This window comes from Papio anubis, chromosome 6 (assembly GCF_008728515.1).
Source record: "Papio anubis isolate 15944 chromosome 6, Panubis1.0, whole genome shotgun sequence".
NCBI lineage: Eukaryota > Metazoa > Chordata > Mammalia > Primates > Cercopithecidae > Papio > Papio anubis.
In genome coordinates this window covers 64,346,250-64,365,569 of record NC_044981.1, presented here as the reverse complement: position 1 = coordinate 64,365,569, position 19,320 = coordinate 64,346,250, and the positions used below count along the sequence as shown (strand labels likewise).

General features: G+C 33.8%; 1 protein-coding gene across 4 annotated transcripts in view; it reads right to left on the bottom strand.

Annotated features, from left to right (window-relative positions):
• ADGRB3 (adhesion G protein-coupled receptor B3) overlaps positions 1–19,320 on the bottom strand; it is a 743,596-nt gene that overhangs the window by 320,752 nt on the left and 403,524 nt on the right. For all 4 annotated transcript variants that reach the window (XM_031667688.1, XM_031667689.1, XM_031667690.1 and 1 more), the window contains one exon: positions 5,815–5,917. In XM_031667688.1, the coding sequence (XP_031523548.1) occupies positions 5,815–5,917 (103 nt within the window). The remainder of the gene's footprint in view (positions 1–5,814; positions 5,918–19,320) is intronic.

Here is a 19,320-nt window from a genome sequence, read left to right as displayed (position 1 = left end):
TGACTCTCATGCCTGAAATTCTTTACCATCAGACTCTTAACTAAAAAAGTTTGCCGACCCCCTGCTCCAACAATAGCACAATCATACTGAAATGTTTTTAAAGAATATCAATTATGTATTATAAATATAAATAAACTAAATTTGAAACATGAGAAGGATGTCTACTCAAGTTAAGAAATTTAGGCTATAACCAAAAAATGTAGCTAGAGAGCAATTTCTATCTCAATTTCAGTTGTTGGAAGGGCCTTCAATCTACTTGTCTAGTAGCATTTCAAGACTCTCTAGAAAAGTTACCAAGAGGCCGGGCGCGGTGGCTCAAGCCTGTAATCCCAGCACTTTGGGAGGCCGAGGCGGGCGGATCACGAGGTCAGGAGATCGAGACCATCCTGGCTAACACCGTGAAACCCCGTCTCTACTAAAAAAAAATACAAAAAACTAGCCAGGCGAGGTGGCAGGCGCCTGTAGTCCCAGCTACTCGGGGGGGGGCTGAGGCAGGAGAATGGCGTAAACCCGGGAGGCGGAGCTTGCAGTGAGCTGAGATCTGGCCACTGCGCTCCAGCCTGGGCGATAGAGTGAGACTCCGTCTCAAAAAAAAAAAAAAAAAAAAAAAGAAAAGTTACCAAGAACTGTAAACAGACAAAATATCAGAAACCACTTCCAAATGGATAAAGCTAGGGCAGAAAAGTAATTCAAAAAGTAAAGGCATATCAAACAACCCTTTGTGAAAATTACGGATGCACACACTGAATTTTTTAAAGTTTTGCCAAATAATTTTTAAATCCTTAGGTTATTAACCTTTATATGCATGAAAATACCCACCGATGAATGTTGGAATTTCTTTTCATTGTTTCTCATGTTTATAATGAAGATACAGTTGTCACTGTGTTTTCCACTATGATTTACAAAGGTCATAGGGTCATGGTTAATTTTCATTTAAAATTACTTTATACACATAAAACAAATTTCTTTGTCAGCTTCATACCATTAGGATGCATGCAAATATGGCAAAGAAAACAAAACCTATAAGCCCAAATTATCATTAGATCAATTTGAGAACTACAAACATAATGTATTATTTATGTCAACCCTGAAAGACAGCAGCAGCACCCTACCTACATCATTTGGAGTTGATGCCCAGAGGAAAAAAAAAATTTAAAGTCAAGATGAGACTGCAGGCTGGTGTGGTCCACTCTATCCTTCCATTCGAAATGGAACTACATAAAAACTTCATTTGGGAAAAGTATGCATTTTCAGGCTTGCAAAGTTGATAGAGCATGAGATAACTAAAATACATTTACCTTCTTTTTCTTCTAACTCATCTTTAAATATAAAGATGTTATTCACCTTGGAAAGTCACAGTAGGCCTAGACCTGTCAGACACAAGGGATCCTAATAGTATATGTGTTTGTGTACATAGGGATCTATTCTATTGCACTCATTGGGCCTCAAGAATTATTTTCAATAAGATGATTAACTTTCCTTATGCATTATAGGTTCTAAAAATTTGATGAGTATAAATGTCACTCTTAAGTGATATAAAAAACAAATTTTTGGGGGGGGAGGAGAAAAAATTTGATATTTCTTGAAAGCCATTAATTATTATGCTTAAGCACTAAAGACCACATACCCTGACTTTATAAGTCATGACAATGAAGCCATCAGCCTGAAAAACTGAACTAAGAATAGTGTCTTACTAATTAATGACATAATCTGGTTAACGCTGCAATTGGCTTTGCTAAACACAATTTGGAATTGCCAGGTTCCATATTTTATTACCTATTCCTATTAGTTTCCAAGAGCCTTATTATATTTAACATATTGTAAATGCTATTTTTTAAAAAGTTTTCTGAGACACACTTTTAAAAGAAAATGTTAACAGGCTTTTCCTGTTAACTCACTATAACTCACTATAACTACTAATTCCCATCTTCCTTTCTTTTTTCACAAGACATTTTAATAAAATGTAACTTTCAAGTTATTCTTTCCTGAAAGTACAATGGATACTTTTGATATAAGAAAATAGGTGAAAGTAGACAGATTTGATATTAGAGATACATCATTTCTAAAAAATTTTGCAGGCAACAAAAATGGGCATGCATATGTATATACATGCATATATACATAATTGTATATATTAATATATATGTAGGTGTATATGTGTGGAGGTTGGAGGTGGGGGGTGGGTGTGTGTATATTAGTTGTCTCTTGTTATCCATAGGGGGTTGGTTCCAGAACCCCTTGCAGATACCAAAATCCATGTATGCTCAAGAATCTTATATATATTTGCATATAACCTATCCATATTCTTTCATATACTTGAAATCATCTCTAAATTGCTTAAAAGACCTAATACCGCCAGGCGTGGTGGCTCACGCTTGTAATCCCAGCACTTTGGGAGGCCGAGGCAGGTGGATCACCTGAGGTCGGGAGTTCAAGACCAGCCTGACCAACATGGAGAAACCCCGTCTCTACTAAAAAATACAAAATTAGCCGGGGTGGTGGCACATGCCTGAAATCCCAGCTACTCAGGAGGCTGAGGCAGGAGAATCACTTGAACCCGGGAGGCAGAGGTTGCGGTGAGCCGAGATCGCGCCATTGCACTCCAGCCTGGGCAAAAAGAGCGAAACTCTGTCTCTAAAAAAAAAAAAAAAAAAGACCGAATACCATAAGACAGTGTAAACACTATGTAAATAGTTTTTATACTATATTTTTACCTTTGTATTATTTTTATTGTTGTACTGTTATTTTTAATTTTTTTCCAAATATTTTTCATCTGTGGTTGGTTGAATCCACAGATGCAGATACTGAGGGCCAACTGTATATGTGTGTGTGTGTGTGTATAAATATATATGTGTGAAAAAAAAAATATATATATACACACATATATATATATATATGAAGTTCAGGCTTTTTCTAATAAATTTCAGTCTGCATATTTAAGATCTATTTTTTCTTCACATTTCAGCTAACATCGTATTTCAAAATGAACCTTTTTTGTCTTCTCTTCAATGGAAATAAACTAATCTCAGTACATAGAATATATTTTTATAAGATTGGTAATAATATTATGATATTCAATAAATAAATCACATATTCCCTCCCTTAGTGAACAGTTATACTTCCCAAAGTATTTCACAAAATCTAATTTTAGCAATAAAATAAATGTAAATACAATAAGCTTTAGAAATTCAAAACAGTAAAGTAGAAGGGTTGTATGCATTGTACAGACAACAGTGAGATGGACATTTTAAATAAGAGTCCAGAGCAGCCCAGAGAGGCTCAGTTGTGTGGTCAGTAACTGGAGGAGCCTCTGAGGAGAGGCACGATGTGCACGGCGGAGAGTCTAAACAAGAGCGCCTAGAGACTTTTTCTTCTCTAGCGTAAATTGTTCCTCTTTCTATTCTCCTCTCCCTATCCACTTTTTGTAACACATTCGTCTACATATATACATATATTTTAAATACGGGCTTTCTAGAGTGGAGATAGTATTCTTGTGGGAACCTGGTCAATTCACTTACTCAAAATACTGAAAGACACAATTAATTCTAAGTGACTTGGGATAATTATCTCATCATTCTTCCATGCTGACTTTCATTGTCATTCCAGTACTAGCTGGTGCTTAATAAAATTTGTTGACTATGTTCTTTGTTTTCCATATGTAGAAAATATTTTTTGTACATGGTTTATATCTTTTGTAAATCAGCTGACAAAATACATTTCCAGAAGATAAAAGACAGACTCAAAGCTTAAATACGTTCATTTCAAAAAGTTTTATTATACTCAGATAGTGAGACTATTTCAACACTATTTTTGAGACTACTCTTTTTTAATTTATCAAAAAAGCTTCCTTTAACATGTTCTTTAAGTTCTAAATAATGTTTTAATCTTTATTTATGTAAGTCTTGTGATTCATTTGCACAAATGTTCTCTGCATAAGAAACAGAGTACACATTCTTACACTGGGTGCTTTTTCAGTAATTCTATAATCTGATACAGAGAATTAATATCTCTTACTACTTTATCCCAAAGCTTGTAACTGTAGATAAACAACAAAAACATATTTTCATAAAAAATTTTGAATGCACAAATTCTTTATTCAAAAGCAAATGTTCAAAAGTTAAAAATGTCTCCCAGTTTTCAGTGCAGTGAAGAGATGACTATACTAAGGTATAAGGAGGTAGATATTGTAGAACTAAAACACGTTCTTAAGGTTAGATAGAAGTAGTATTTTGGCAAAAGTAGTAAAACACCTAATAGTTTAAATATTAACCGCAATCTTTGAAAGTTATTGCAGAGAGATTTGAAATTTTTATTAAATAATCTAAGAAGCCTGGGGCATCTTAGTAAAAAGTGATTCACAGGAAAGATGATTATCATTTTTCTATAAAACTAAGGCTGATTTTTTCAGGAAATCAGAAACTACACAATAGTAGAAAATACACAAGTTTTATAGCCAAAAGAATGTGAGTATAAATTATGCTATGTCATTCACTAACTATATGAGCTTGGGAAAATGACTTAATCACTTTTTGCTTTTTTTTTTTTCAATGTCAAGAAAGGTCAACTTCATAAAAACTTTGCAAGGAATAAAAATAAGTACATGTAAATCATGAGATGGGCTTATTTTAATACAGGAACTATGAAAGTACAATAAGGAAGACTTTCATAGGAATCACTTTCCTTGCTCCTGTCCTTCAATGATTTAAGCATTCGATTATTTAAATAATAAGTAGACACTGAAAATTTGTATAAAGGACTGAACAAAATCTGAAGCCTTTCAGTTGTAGTTGGATAGATTTAAGAATGAGTTATTTTCATTCTGATATGAAAGACTTTGATTTAGACAATGGGAGCACCTAAGTAGTTATAATAAGCCTTCCCTGATCCTTGACTTAGTATTTCTCTCTTTCTTTCTTTTCTTTTTTTTTTTTTTTGAGACGGAGTCTCGCACTGTCACCCAGGCTGGAGTGCAGTGGCGTGATCTCCACTCACTGCAAGCTCTGCTTCCCGGGTTTAAGCCATTCTCCTTCCTCAGCCTCCCGTGTAGCTGGGACTACAGGTGCCCGCCACCACGCCCGGCTAATTTTTGTATTTTTAGTAGAGACGGGGTTTCACCGTGTTAGCCAGGATAGTCTCGATCTCCTGACCTCGTCATCCACCCGTCTCGGTCTCCCAAAGTGCTGGGATTACAGGCGTGAGCCACCGCGCCCGGCCTTGACTTAGTATTTCTACATGCCACCCACCCCACCCAGCACCCCCTTCCTCTGAATTAATCGTTCCCCTTTGCACTGTTTATAACTTTTACTGCAGCATGCAACTTAAATTTTTTCTTTCCTACCACATAGTGAGATCGACTTTTATTTACAGATAAAACTCACCAATTTTAAGTATATAGTTTAACGCTTTGGATAGTTGTATACTACCATGTAAGCACCCCCACAGTTAATAGGCTCTTACTCACCTCACCTTCTCCAGTGCCTAGCACAAAGCTTGGTAAAGATGTGTGCACTGATAAATTATTTATTAACTATTATTAGGATAAATTGAAGAGAATTTTATCATGAAAAAAGCACAGAATAATCATTATTTGTTTCTTTATAATACATATACTCATTTGGATAAATTGAAGAGAATTTTATCATGAAAGAAGCATAGAATAATCATTCTGTTTCTTTATAATACATATACTCATAACAAGTTAATTCATTTGCAACTATAAAAGTCTAGAAAATGTATTCTGGTGTTATCAGTCAAAGAATGACTGTTAAAAAGGTAATTCTACAAGCAAGTCAATGCTCAGTGGATGGTACTTACATTAGCCAAATGAGCTAGTTCTATCTCCAGAAACGAATCGGTTGTTTTGGGTTCAGGCCTTATTGTGACCACGATGATTTTGGAATTAACGACAGTATAATTTCTGAAACAGAGTAATTATAATTAAAAGGAGAAATGATTGATGAAAAGTATAAATTGCTACTACTCAATACATTTTGGGATGGTTTCAAATAAATGCATCCAAAGCACAAACTTAAATTGTGGTATTATTCATGGAAAGACACATTTTGCTGCTGTAAAGAAACCTTATGTGGAACAGAAAACTTAGGGAGAAAAGGCCGTTTTACCATTTTAGATGCAGAAAATATGAAAAAGCAACAGCACTAACAAGCTTTTGATTACTTAAATCTGATTCACCTACAAGAGTTATGGATTGTAAATTCAAATCTTCAGACAATATTTAAATGAATATAATTCATTTATATCAAGGAGGACCTAAGACTTTTGTTCTCTCGGAGATCAAATACTCTTATTGCAATGTGCTGTCTTGGTGTTTCTTTGATTATCCCAAAACATATTACAATAAATAATTGGAATGTGGAGTAACATTAGAGCAAATAGAGTTTAAATAGAAATAAATGCTCTTGCTAATTATTGACCATAATTTATTTCAACAGTAGAGATTGATAGGCCACTGCTTGATCTCAATATTCTTAATCTAAGAAACACATTTTCCCTGAAATATCTTACCAAGATATTTCATTTACAGAGAAGTTTAAGTTATTTTAATAAAATCATATCTATAGTTTACAAGAAATTATCCATCAATATAAACATAAAACTGAACCAACCTTTTCTTGTATATGTAAGTTTTCACACAAAATATGTAAAATACGTAAAATGCTGCAGATCATGTAGTATTTAGAGATTTAAAGATGAGTGTGTGCATATGTGTGAATATATCCCTGTTTGGAATTTTGAAATAATAAACCACTTGCTCTTCCATTGGGCATGTACTATTCTGGGGAATTCACATTAGGTATCAATGACAAAATCATTTAATTTTTTTCCCTCTTTTTTGTTTTTTAAGGTAGTATTTACAGATAAAACTCACCAATTTTAAATATATAGTTTAATTCTTTGGATAACTGTATACTACCATGTAAGCACTAACACAGTTAACACAGACAAACAATCCCTCACCCTAAATAATTTCCTCAAGTCCCTTTTTATTTAATCCCCTACCCTTCCATGCTCCCAGGCAACCATGGACATGCTGTTGTTATAATTCTGCCTTTTCTAAGATTTCACTTTAATAGAAGCATACAGTATGTAGACTTCTAATTTTAACTTAATTCATGTAGCATAAAGTTTTTGAGATTCATTTATTATTTATTTTGTTTCTTTCTACAATTGAGTAATATTCTATAGCACAAATACAAATTCTATGGTACAAATACAAAAAAAAAATTATTGATGTATTTACCAATTAGGTTAAAACCTTTAGGTTATTTCTGGTTTTTAGCCTTTAGAAATAATAACTAATGATATTTGGCAATTACAAATAATTACCATACATATTTTATGTATGGATATGTATTTTCATATGTCTTAGGTGAATATCTCAGAGTGGAATTCCTTGATCATGCTGTAAAGGCATACTTAGTTTTATGTTACTGCCATATTGTTTTCTAAAGTGGTTATACCATTTAAGTCATATAGTTCTGATTTGGTGGAACCATGCTGAACCTTGCATTTTTTGAGATTTGTTTTTCTCTAATGAGATGGTTTTTGGCACAAGATTTCATCAGAAAAAAATGCGGAGTTATTCCGTGGTTGGGGGAATTTACTACATTTACTAGCAGAGGAACTATACACCTATTTCACATGGGTTAACATTTTTAAGTGCATTTCTCATGTATGCAGTAATGTCAAATAACACTTTTAAACACTCAAGAAGCTCAGAGAGAAAGCCTAAGGGTAAAGAGTAAAAAACAACAAAGTATAAATCTATTTTGTTTTTGTTAAGAGGAAGATTGTTGCAGACAGAGAGAGCTGGTTAACTGTTCTTTTTTTCATTAAATGCTAAATGAGTCAATTGAAGGTATAGTACATTTTGAAGGACAGAAAACTCAGCTCTAAATGCCGAGCTTCCTTTGCCAAATTATTCTTCCCTGTTTCTCTGTGAGTAAAAGTGATCAGAGAACCAAGTGAGAATAGAGAAAATTGACAAAGTTGAGAGGTGATCCTGGGTGGTTGATCATATTAGCACAGCTGACAGGTCTCTCAGAGAATGGTGCATACAGCTTAGAGTCAGGGGAAATACCCACCTGTCATTACCAGAGAAATTATGAACATTTCTCCTAGAGAACAATCAGTCCTCAACAAACAGATGTAAGTTCCTTTTTTGGATTAGCCTGAATGTGTTTAAGTTCTGGTTTGGTTTTGCAAAACAAAAATATTGATACTTCAGTCAAATTCCATTTGTCTCTTTATTCTGATTCCGTTTATAATCCTAGTTACTAGCTTTTAATAAAACCCAATGACTGCTAATTTTAATTATTATTAGATAATTATTATATTAGAACATACGGTATCTCTATTATATTTAAATTCCATAAGTGAATACATTACTAGGAAACACAGATGTGGGTATTCTATAAAGAAGATTGCAATTTTGTTAAGATGTTTATGAAGCTCCCTGTGTGTCTGGGAATGTGGAGACTTTGGCCCTGAATGGCTGGTCTGTAAGGAGTAAAGTAGCTACAATAAGTTGTCTACTGCAGGGTATATTACAGTGTGTTAGGTTCATCAGCTGCTCAACTGGCCTGGTGGAGAAGTTCCCTAGAGGGCAGAATCAACCCTATGGCTTTTGCTGAAAGAGAAGGAGAGACGGAGAGAGAGAGAGAGGAACAAAGAAAGAAAGAGAGTAAATGTGTGTATGTTTTAATATATTTAGAATATATTTGAGAAGAGATATGTGTCAATGTATTCATGCATATCAGTGTGCTAATATCATTCATGTGAGTCCCTGCCACCTTGTGCCCCAATACAGTAACGTGCACCTACCTCTACCAAAGCTTTCATCGATACTACGCATGTCTTCTTCCACATAATAAGCTCAATGAGAGCAAGAATTTTATCTATCATTTATATGTCCTCATTTGTATTATTCTTTGGAACATTTTAATACTCAAAACATGTTTCAGCGTTTTGTTTAATAAGCAAATACTAAACAAAAATACCAAAATTTTAACAAGTTGATTTAAAATGCCAATATCATGGTATTAAATGCCTAAGAAAGGGGAAATAAATAAGCAAATTTACATTATGCAATGGCTTCCTTTTTAAAAAGTGTATAGTGTACAAAATTGTCTTTAATTTATTCCATCAATTTATTCTAATTTGCACAAGTGAATAGCTGGCTGCTGATGTGCCATGTCAGGCTTTGCGATCTGCTAATGCTCCCTGGCTGGCTGCACGTTTGAATTCACTGCTAGAAAAGCAGATCTGACAGCCAAATGGATTTCATGACTAAAATAATAAAATTATTTTCTGTCCTTGAGATTTGTGCTAGTTGATATATAAAACAATTTAAAATGTATAGAGTTAATCATTCAGTGGCAACCTAACTTAATCGTCACATTTTTCTGCAGAGTCTTAAGATGGTTAAGGCACATGAACCATATCTTAAAGTGAGTATAAAAAGTGATTAAAAATACAATTCAGTTGTCTACAACAGACTCATTTTGTATATAAGGGCATGCACAGACTGAAAGTAAAAGTATGGAAAAAACATCCCATGCAAAAGATAATTAAAAAAGAATGAGGTTGGCGACACTTACATCAAACAAAATAGACTTTAAGTCAAAAACTGTCTCAAGAGACAAAAAAGGACACAATGTAATGATAAAAAGGTTGATTCACTTGGGAGATATAACAATTATAAATATATGTGCACCTAATGTCATAGCACCCAAACATATGAAGCAAACTTTGAAATAACTGAAGAAAGAAATAAATAGTAACAATATAATAGGATATTTTAATACCCCATTTTAATAACTAGACAGATTAACTAGATAGATTACTTAGACAGAAAATTAATAAGAAAACAGGTGATATGAGTAACATTATAGATGAATTGGACCTAACAGGCACATGCAGAACTCCATACAACACTCCATACAACAACAGCAGAATACACATTCTTCTCAAGGGCAGACAGAAAGCTTTCCAGTATTTACCACATGTTAAGCCACAAAACAAACCTTAACAAATTCAAGAAGAGTGAAATCTCACCAAGTATCTTTTCTGACTACAATGGAACAAAACTAGAACTCAACACCAAGAGAAACACTGAAAAATTCAGAAATATGTAGAAATCAAACAGCACACTCTTAAACAACCAGTGGATCAAAGAAGAAATCACAAGAAATATTAGAAAATATCTTGAGACAAGTGAACATGAAAATACAACATACCACACAACATATGCGAGGCAGCATAAAGGTAGTAAGAGGGAAGTTTATAGCAGTAAACACCTACATTAAAAAAAAGAAAGATCTCAAATCAAAACCTGACTTTATACTTCAGAGAACTTGAAAAAGAGGCATAAACTAAGCCCAAACTTAGTGAAGAAAGATAATAATACAGATTGAGCTGAAATATACAGAATAGAAAATAACAAACCCATGTAAAAATCAACAAAACTAAGAGTTGATTTTTGGAGAAAAAAATATACAAAATTGGCAAACCCTTTTTAAAAAGAGTAAGTAAAAAGAAAGAGAGAAGACTCAAATAACAAAAACCAGATAAAAAGGAGACATCACAACTTCTGGCACTGAAGTAAATAGTATCATAAGAGACAGCTATGAACAATTAATTCTATGCCAACATACAAGATAGGCTAAAAGAAACAGACAAATTCTAAGGAAAATATAACGTATCAAGACTGAATCATGCAGAAATTTTATTTCTGAATAGACTCATAACTAGTAAAGAGATTAGATCAATAATCAAAAACCTCTCAATAAACAAAAGCCTAGGGGACCAGAAGTCTTCACTAGAGAATTCTATGACACGTTTAAAGAAGAATAAACACAACTCATTCTCAAAGTCTTCCAAAATATTAAAGCGGAGAGCACTTCCAAATCCATTATAAGAGGCCAGTATTACCTGGATACTGAAATCAGACAAAGATACTATTTTAAAAAAAAAGAAAACTACAGACAAATATCCTTAATAAATATTGACACAAAAATCCTCAACAAAATGCTAGCAAACTAAATTCAGCAGCATGTTACAAAGTTTATATATCATGACCAACAGAGATTTATTTCTGAAATGCAAAGATGTTTCCACAAATGAGAATCAATCGGTGTAATACATCACATTTACAGGATCAAGGTCAAAAACTACATGATCATCTCAATTGATTTTTATTTTATTTTATTTTACTTTTTTGAGATGGAATCTTGCTCTGTCGCCCAGGCTGGAGCTCAGTGGCGTGATCTCGGCTCACTGCAACCTCTGCCTCCCGGGTTCACGCCATTCTCCTGCCTCAGCCTCCTGAGTAGCTGCAACTACAGGTGCCCGCCACCACGCCCAGCTAATTTTTTTTTTTTGTATTTGTAGTACAGATGGGGTTTCACCGTGTTAGCCAGGATGGTCTCGATCTCCTGACCTCGTGATCCGCCTGCCTCGGCTCAATTGATTTTAAAAAAGCATGTGACAAAAACACCCTTTCATGATAAAATCGCTTAACGAACCAGGAATATGAAGAAATTATCTCAACATAGCAAAGGTCTTATATGCAAAACCCACATCTAATATCACACTTTATGGTAAAACAAACAAACAAAACAAAACAAAACAGAAAAACCTGAAAGTTTTTCCCCTAAGATCAGAAATAAGACAAAATGCCCTCTCTTGCCAGTTTCATTCAACATAGTACTACAAGTCCTACCAACAGCGATTAGGTCAGAAAAAGAAATAAAAGGCATCCAAATGGGAAAGGAAGAAGTAAAATTACCTCTGTTCATAGATGACATGACCTTATATGTAGTAAATCCTAAAGATCACATACAGACACACATTAAAAATCTTGTTATAATTAATGAACAAATTCAGTGAAGTTGCAGAATGCAAAAAAATTTAACACACAAAAATCAATTGGGTTTCCATACATTATCAATGAACAATCTAAAAGGAAATTAATAAAAGAATCCCATTTAAAAAGCATCAAAATAAATAAAATACGAGTAAACTGAAGGAGGAAAAAGAGTTATACATTGAAAAGTATAAAATATTTCTGAAAAAATTGAAGGGAGAGACAGATAAATGGAAGGAAATCCTGTGTCCATGAATTAGATGGCTTAATATTGCTAAAATGTCCATATTACCCAAAGCAATCTATCCAAATGGTATTTTTGCAGAAATGGAAAAAAATATAAAATTCATATAAAATCTCAAAGAATTCTTGACAGCTGGAGCAGTCTTAAGAAAGAAAAACAAAATATTCTCTATTTTCAAGCTATGTTACAAAGTTACAGCAATGATTTTTTTAAAAGTATGGTACTGGTGTCAAGACAGACATATAGACCAACAGAACAGAATAGAGTGCCCAGAAATAAATCCTCCTGTATATGGTCAAATGACACTCGACAAGGGTGCTAAGGCTACAGAATGGGAAAAGGATAATCTCTTAAACAAATAGTGTTGGAAAAACTGGATATCCGTGTGCCTACACCATATAAAAAACTTAACATAAAATGGATTAAGATGTAAACATAAGACTAGAAACTATAAAACTTTTAAAAGAAAACACAGAGAAACACATTCAAATCATTGAACTTGGAGATGACACCAAAAGTACAGGGAAGAAAAGCTAAAATAAGCAAATAGGACTTCATCAAATTAAAAAACAAAACAAAGTAACTTTTGTGCAGGAAAGAAAACAATGAGTAGAATGAAAAGGCAACCTATGAAAAGGGAGAAAATATTTGCAACTATGTATCTGGTAAGAGGTTAACATCCTGAATATATAAGTAATTCCAAAACTTGACAACAAAAACCCAAGCCAAATCATCAAATTAAAAAATGGGCAAAAGACTTGAATAGATATTTTTCTAAAGAAGGTACATAAATGGACAACAAGGATATAAAAAGATGCTCTTCATCACTAATTGTAAGAGAAATGCAAATCGAAACTACAATGGGTTATCACCTCACACCCACTAGGATAATCATTATTAAAAAACAAAAGACAGGCTGGGTGGGGTGGTTCATGTCTGTAATCTCAGCACTTTGAGAGGCCAAGGGTGGCGATCTCATGAGGCCAGGAGTTTAAGACCAACCAGGGGAAACCTCATCTCTATTAAAAATACAAAAATTAGCCAGGCGTGGTAGCACACATCTGTAATCTCAGCTACTTGGGAGGCTGAGGTAGGAGAATCGCTTGAACTGGAGAGGCAGAGGTTGCAGTAAGCTGAGATCTCTGCACTCCAGCCTGTGCAAGAGAGTGAGACTCTGTCTCAAAAACACAACACAACACAACACAACAAAACAAAGCAAAACAAACAAACAAACAAAAAACAAAAACAAAAACAACATAACAAATGTTGACAAGGATGTGGGAAAATTGGAACCCTAATGCAATGTTGGTGGGAATGTGAAATGGTGCAGCTGCTTTGGAATACGGTAGGCAGTTTCTGAAAAAATAAATAAAAAATAATCCAATGGTCTCTCTTCTGAGTATATATCCAAAAGAATTGAAAGAAAGATCTCAAAGAGATATTTGAACACCCATGTTCATGATGTATAATTAACAATTGCCAAGAGGTGGAAGCAAGCTGATTGTCCATCAATGGAAGAATGGATGAAGAAAATGTGGTATATACATAAACAATGAAATATTCTTCAGCCGTATAAAAAGAAAAAATCTTATCATATGCTACAAGACAGATGAACCCAAATGATATGCTAATTGAAATATATCAATCACAAAAAGATGAATACTGCATGATTCACTTAGATAAGGTATTGAAAGTGGTCAAACTAAGAATCAGAAAATAGAATGACTGTTGCTAAGGGTCAGAGGGAGTGGGAAAAGGGGAGTTGTGCTTTAATGTGTATAGTCTTAATTTTGCAAGATGAAAAATTTCTAGAGATCTGTTACACAAGTGCATATAGTTAACATTGTACTGTACACTAAAAGTAGTTATGGTAAATTTTATGTTTTGTAACACAATAAAAAATGTAATGCAGTTATAGAAAAAGCCCCAGTGGAGGAGATGGCAGAACCAATAGCACACATACAGTATTGCCAGATAAGTTATAACAAAAAGATGTTAAGGGTTTAATGGAAGTTAGTAAAGTTATGATAGCCCTTTTCCATTTTTAGATTTATAGTTCATATAGTTTCAAAAATGAAACTTGCATAAATGTTTTAAATGAATAGACCAATTTAAATAAGACCAAAATAAAATAGATGATTTCATACAGTATGGGAATTTGGGTACTTTACTAAAATTTTAAAGCTAAATATCTTTGTTTTTAAAACCCAAATCAGCTGACAGCTGCTAAAAAGTAGAATTGGGTTTACTTAAAGTTGAAATGAGTTAGAATTTCACTGTAGGTTGCTAAGATATGTAGAATCTAGAATTTTAAAAATGCCAAGTGATCAGAGATTTACATCCACTTTAAAAATATCTGACCAAACTAAACCCAGATTTCAAAAAATAATGCACTAATACCACAATATTTTATACTATAATCTATGCCAATTTGTAATTTCCATAGATAATTTAAATGTCCAATGTTTTCATGAGAGGACAATCTAAAAAGGTACAGAACGTCACAAAATTAGAATATTTCATTGCACAGTGAGAATTAAAAAGGAAGACTCAAAGTTTAGGTCCTAAACCTAAGGCATGAGCTCTTGAGAGAGCTGACTGCTTCAGGGTGATGCCTTCAGCGTGCATTGGTGTAAAAGTGATTACGTCTTCGATTTTCTATTATTTCCAATATTATTTTTCTATTCATTTTTAATTTTTATAGCATTAGGAATTCAAATGAGTTCCATTTCCTGAATATATAAAAATTTCAGCCTCATTTACCTTAATTAGGTTAGTGTATTTGACAAGAAATTCATGTGATATTTGCATTATTGAAATTTGTTCCTTTCTTTAAAAATAATTTTGTAATGACTTTTGGTTTGAGGACACTTTAGTTTTCATTCATCTGTATTTTTCTTTATTCCACTATAGTGAAATTTACATATAATTTTATTAGTTCTTTTATAATTCTTTTAATGTTAATCATTACATAAAATGCATTTTTTTACAGGACTACATTTTTCATGTCTTAACAGCGTAACGACATACTGCTCACGTACTCAGAACTTTCGTGGCTATCCCACAAAATTGGAAACTGAACTTACTAAATTAATCAGATGAATGATTGTTTATAACCATTTATTGATATCTTGGCTTGAGGGTATACTTGGATATACTTTTCTATTTCCTTAGAGATTATTTCCTTAAAATAAATTCTTCGAAGTAGAATTGCTATATCAATGACAAAGCACTTTTAAGTCTCTTGGTATTGCTAAATTGGCCTCAAAAAATGCTATAAAAGTAAGTTAAAATTCTCAGAGCAGTTTATGAGCTTGCCAAGATATGCAAGTTTTCTAATTCCTTAATGTGAGTGGGGTCTGTGTGTCAATATCTCACTCCCTCAAAGGACCCTCTGAACTGAGTTGGACATGCACATAAGTGATCATGGGGGAATGGGAGGTGTGACAAATTCAAGTCTTGGCATTGACAGCCTGGGCTGGGGCCACCAGGCCAGCCCCAGTGCTCCATGAAGCTGCCCACATAGAGCCACCTGTTCTGGCTCTTACAAGATTTTCTGCAAAGGATACAGGTATACTCATGAACTATCATAGAAGTCTATGGTTTGTATTGCTTAAAATAATAAATAGTAGCAGAATAGAGGGAATGAGATATAGTAGAAGAGTCCTGGTTTTAGCGAACAAGGTAAGTTGGATTATAATTCAGTTACCTACTGGACATATAATCTTAGGTCACTTAAGCGATAAGGATCTCAGGTCCCTTATCTATAAAATGAGAGTTCTAGCTCACACTAAACCCTAAAAGACCTTACAGCATTAATATCCTGTAGTTCTATACTTTTTACAAATTTTTTATTTTTTTATTTTTTTTGAGACAGAGTCTTGCTCTGTCACCCAGGCTGGAGGGCAGTGGTGCAATCTCTGCTCACTGCAACCTCCACCTCCCAGGTTCGAGTGATTCTACCACCTCAGCCTCCCAAGTATCTGGGACTAATAGACATGCACCACCACGCACGGCTAATTTTTGTATTTTTAGTAAAGATGGGGTTTCACCATGTTGGCCAGGCTGGTGTTGAACTCATGACCTCAAGTCATCCACCACCTCGGCCTCCCAAAGTGCTGATTACAGGCATGAGCCACCATGCCTGGCCCATCTGTACTTTTTATCTATAAGAAATTATTCTGAAGAAGGAGGTTGAGAGGCTGAGAATAGCACATAGTTTGGACTTCATCTGAAGCATATTTCCTTCAGTTGAAGTAACAATCTGAATCTACTTAACTTTAAAAGGGAAGACAACTGAATAGTAAAATAAAAATTGCAGCTCGAAGGACAGTTGAATGTATATTAGGGCTAAGAGAAGAAGAGAAATATCTCAATAAAGAGACAGTCAACTTGCAAAGTTATTTTTGTCTTTGTATGAAGGACAATTTCTAAACTATATTTATTCAAAGCATACATCAAGTCCTGCTTCATAGTCTCTATGAGAAAAATTATGAAAATAATTATACCAAAATATACCATTTCTGGAAACATAACAAATCTACTATTACTATTTCTGTGTATAACAAACGTGGCTTCACATATTTCAACATATAATTAGTAAAATCATCAACAAGGAATACATTTTATAAAAATGCGTAAATAATAACTGAACATATAGAATGAATTTGTATGTTTTATGTTGAATAAGAAGATGTTTCCCTTCCTATTGAGTTCAATTCACACAGTCACACTTACACAGTAAAATTGCAAAATACACATATTTTAATCCTCTGTTCCTAAAATATTTTCATAGTACAAACATTAAACTTGTACTTATTGTAACATTGTAACATTAAACTTGTAAATATTGTGCCTTATTTTTAAAGATGTCTTATATAAGATATTTTATCAGATAGAAAAATTAATTATTACCACGGTGGCTCACGCCTGTAATCCCAACACTTTGGGAGGCCGAGGCGGGCAGATCACAAGGTCAGGAGATCGAGACCATCCTGGCTAACATGGTGAAACCCCATCTCTACTAAAAATACAAAAAAATTAGCTGGGCGTGGTGGCAGGCGCCTGTAGTCCCAGCTACTCAGGAGGCTGAGGCAGGAGAATGGCGAGAACCTGGGAGGCAGAGGTTGCACTGAGCCGAGATCGCGCCACTGCACTCCAGCCTGAGCGACAGAGCGAGGCTCTGTCTCAATAATAATAATAATAATAATAATAATAATAATAATAAATAAAAATAAAAATAAATTATTACAGAAAAAAATCCTTGACCCTTTATCAAGAACTGTTCTGAGGGTTGCGACAGCAGGGGAAGTTTAAAAGAATTCATACAGTACTGTTAGCAGGGGCGCTGCTCAGTAAATGTTTGCTGAGTGACTGTGGAAAAAAGAATCACCCTTGTTCAATAAAAAGTATATTTTCATTTAGCAGACCTATAATTCGTGCAGTTACTCATTAGACTTTCTGGAAGAATGTTTTGAAACGGAGAAAAACAAGTTCGAGGGTACTTAGTGGTCACATTATATTACTACAAGAGATAAAATGAGAAGTAAACACTAGTACTTCACCTTTCTAAGAGTACTTAACAAATATTTCATCCTGAGCATTCTATTGTCCTTATATCTGGTCAGTGATCTAAGTACTATTTAGTTGTCCTATAGACATTTACTAAATTACTTTATGGATACAAAGAATATATAGGTAAATGAATTCGTGATTTTTATACAGAGGTTATTAAGGACTTCAATCTAAAGAATATGTAGGAACTTTCTGCAATGAAAATATAATTTCTGAAGGTGAAAAAAATTTTAAGTTCAATTACCACATTTTACTTATAAAAAAAGTCAGTGACTTGCCCAGTGGCCTGTCTGAATCCCTTTGTGTTACAGGCGGTATCAGGGGAGCCAGTCTGTCAGACTGGTCTCTACTGTATCCATTAAATCATCCATAATGAAGCCATTAATCTACCCATAAGCTTTAAGAGACAAACTGCCTCTGTCATGATATTTTTTTTTAAAGTTCAAACACTAATTAAATGCTTCTTTTTTCATTTTACAAAAAAGGTTGGGATCCCTTGGGAAATTTCCTGAAGAAATTTCCAATTATATTGACTGCATAAATTTATAAAACTTGGAATAACCTGACTTCATTTGTGTAGGTGAGTGAGTGCTATGAGATTATATGGAACAAGATTAATCATAATGCAACACTGCTGGACATCTAGGAGGGAAACTAATCTAAAAATTTTTATATTGAATATTTCATTTGTAATCACTATGTATCTCAGGAGCAAATAGGGAGAATGTTGCACATAAATACGTTTCTATTTTAAAGTTGAATTGAACGCACATAAATACTGAGCGACTGGACAAGTTTATAAAACTCTCGACATGTTTAATTGAAATGAAAACACAAGTCACCTGATTTTAAGTTAGTATCTAGTCTAGAGTTGTTAAAATATAAGCTTTATATAAATGAATTCCCTGTGGAAATAAATGTCTAACTTTGATTATCTGGGCATTTTTAACTTTAGCATATCTCTCATCAACATCAAACATAAAGATAGAGGCAGTGTAACTATGAATAAATTTTATCTGCGAGTAACTGTAAACCAATGAGTTTTAATAAAACCACTGGAAAAGTTGAGAGTAGACTTTTTTGTTTTCAAACTTTTTTTGTTAGCAAAACACAAACACAGACTGATCCAAATTGAGGAAATCTGAATTCTATTCAGAGGAGAAGGGAGGTAAATAAATTTCAACTTCCCATGGTTGTCTCTATGGTTGAAGGAGACCCTGCATGGCATCTACAGGGGCTCTGGATGACTCTCTACCTATATTAATAATGTGCTTCACATAGAAAGATTTTCTCTAAAGATTCATGACTAATCACTGCTGCTTCCTTGGGTGGTATTTTTTTCATCTGCACTGAACTCTAATTGTTTTTATTTATTAGACTATTTGTTTTGTCCACAGTATAACTGCACACATCATTTATATTCTTTCCTCTCCAAAAATGTAAAGCTTTATTTATGAGGGTATAAGAAAGAAGTCCTACTGTGATCATATTTAACTAAAACAACTTTATCTCTATCTTCCAAAATGAGGTGATGTGGAGAAACAGGTCACTATGAGTGATAACATCACAACCCAATTAGATGTGAATGATGTTTTCTGTGAGATTTGGTATAGTA